This window comes from Carlito syrichta, unplaced genomic scaffold (genome assembly GCF_000164805.1).
Source record: "Carlito syrichta isolate Samal-C Ts95f unplaced genomic scaffold, Tarsius_syrichta-2.0.1 Scaffold306948, whole genome shotgun sequence".
Classification (NCBI taxonomy): domain Eukaryota; kingdom Metazoa; phylum Chordata; class Mammalia; order Primates; family Tarsiidae; genus Carlito; species Carlito syrichta.
In genome coordinates, this window is record NW_007251044.1 from 80,092 (window position 1) to 81,223 (window position 1,132).

At 58.2% G+C, this 1,132-nt stretch overlaps 1 protein-coding gene across 1 annotated transcript in view; it reads left to right on the forward strand.

Moving 5' to 3' along the window:
- The first annotated feature begins 169 nt into the window (after positions 1–169).
- NAPSA (napsin A aspartic peptidase) overlaps positions 170–1,132 on the forward strand; it is a 10,003-nt gene continuing 9,040 nt past the window's right edge. Inside the window, exon 1 of the mRNA XM_008063585.1 lies at positions 170–290. Coding sequence (XP_008061776.1) covers positions 217–290 — 74 coding nt within the window. The 5' untranslated portion in view covers positions 170–216. The remainder of the gene's footprint in view (positions 291–1,132) is intronic.

Genomic DNA, 1,132 nt, shown 5'->3' on the forward strand with positions numbered 1-1,132 from the left:
CCCCCCCCAGCCCTGCCCACACCGGGAGCGAGCAGCCCCACGGGGACATAGGGTACTCCTCCCGCCAACCTTGCAAAAGCGCCCTGCACAAATCTTCAAAAAGTCCTTCGTGCCCGAGTTGCCCTGAAAACTGGAGGCGGGGCGTGACAGGGTGGAGCTTCAGGGGAAGGAAAAGGAGGCCCCACCGCACGCCGGGTCCGCACAGGATCCCCAGCGATGTCTCCACCGCAGCTGCTGCTGTCCCTGCTGTTGCTACTGAACTTGGAGCCTGCCAGGGCCACGCTAATCCGGTATGCTGACCCCACCACCACCCCCAGACCTGGACAGGTTCTCCGCCTCTTGCCCTTTGAGTCCGGGGCTCCCTGGTTCAGTGACTCCCAAATCGGGCACCCCTGGGACTCTGTTTCCTCTTCCTTGGGTTCCCGGATCTCTAACCTGGGCTCACACCCAAGGGCCCGCCAAGGCTGGAGTGCAGGGGCACACTCATGGCCACCGCAGCCTCGACTTGCTGGGCTCAGGCGATTCTCCTGCCTCAGCCTCCTGAGTAGTTGGGACTACAGATGCATGCCATCATACCCGTCTGATTTTTTTATTTATTGTAGAGGTGAGCTCTCACTATGTTGCCCAGGCTGGTCTCAAACCCCAGGGCTCAGGCAATCCTCTCACCTTCACCCCCCAAAGTGCCAGGAGCACAGGTATGGGCTCCCCGCACCTGGTCGAGACTCTTGATTAAGGACTGCCCTTCCCCCCTCTCAGGACATGTTTCTGGGATGCCCCCGCAGATCCCACACTGATGATCTCCTCTTGGGTTCTCCAGACATATGACATAGTCTCTGACCTTGGAGACCCAGATAGGTAACATTTAAACAAAGATGCATCCACATTCACACCCTCCAAGCTCTTACTGCCTCAGGAAGTCCAGTTTCTCACACCAAGGTGGCTCACACCAGTGATCCTAGCACCTTGGGAGGCCAAGGCAGGAGGATCACTTGAGGCCAGGAGTTTAAGATTAGCCTGGGCAATACAGAGAGACCCCCATCTCTACAAAAATTTAGCAGGCGGGCTTGGTGGTTCAGCCTGTAATCCCGCACCTTTGGGAGGCTGAGGTGAGTGGATTGCCTGAGACCGCGGG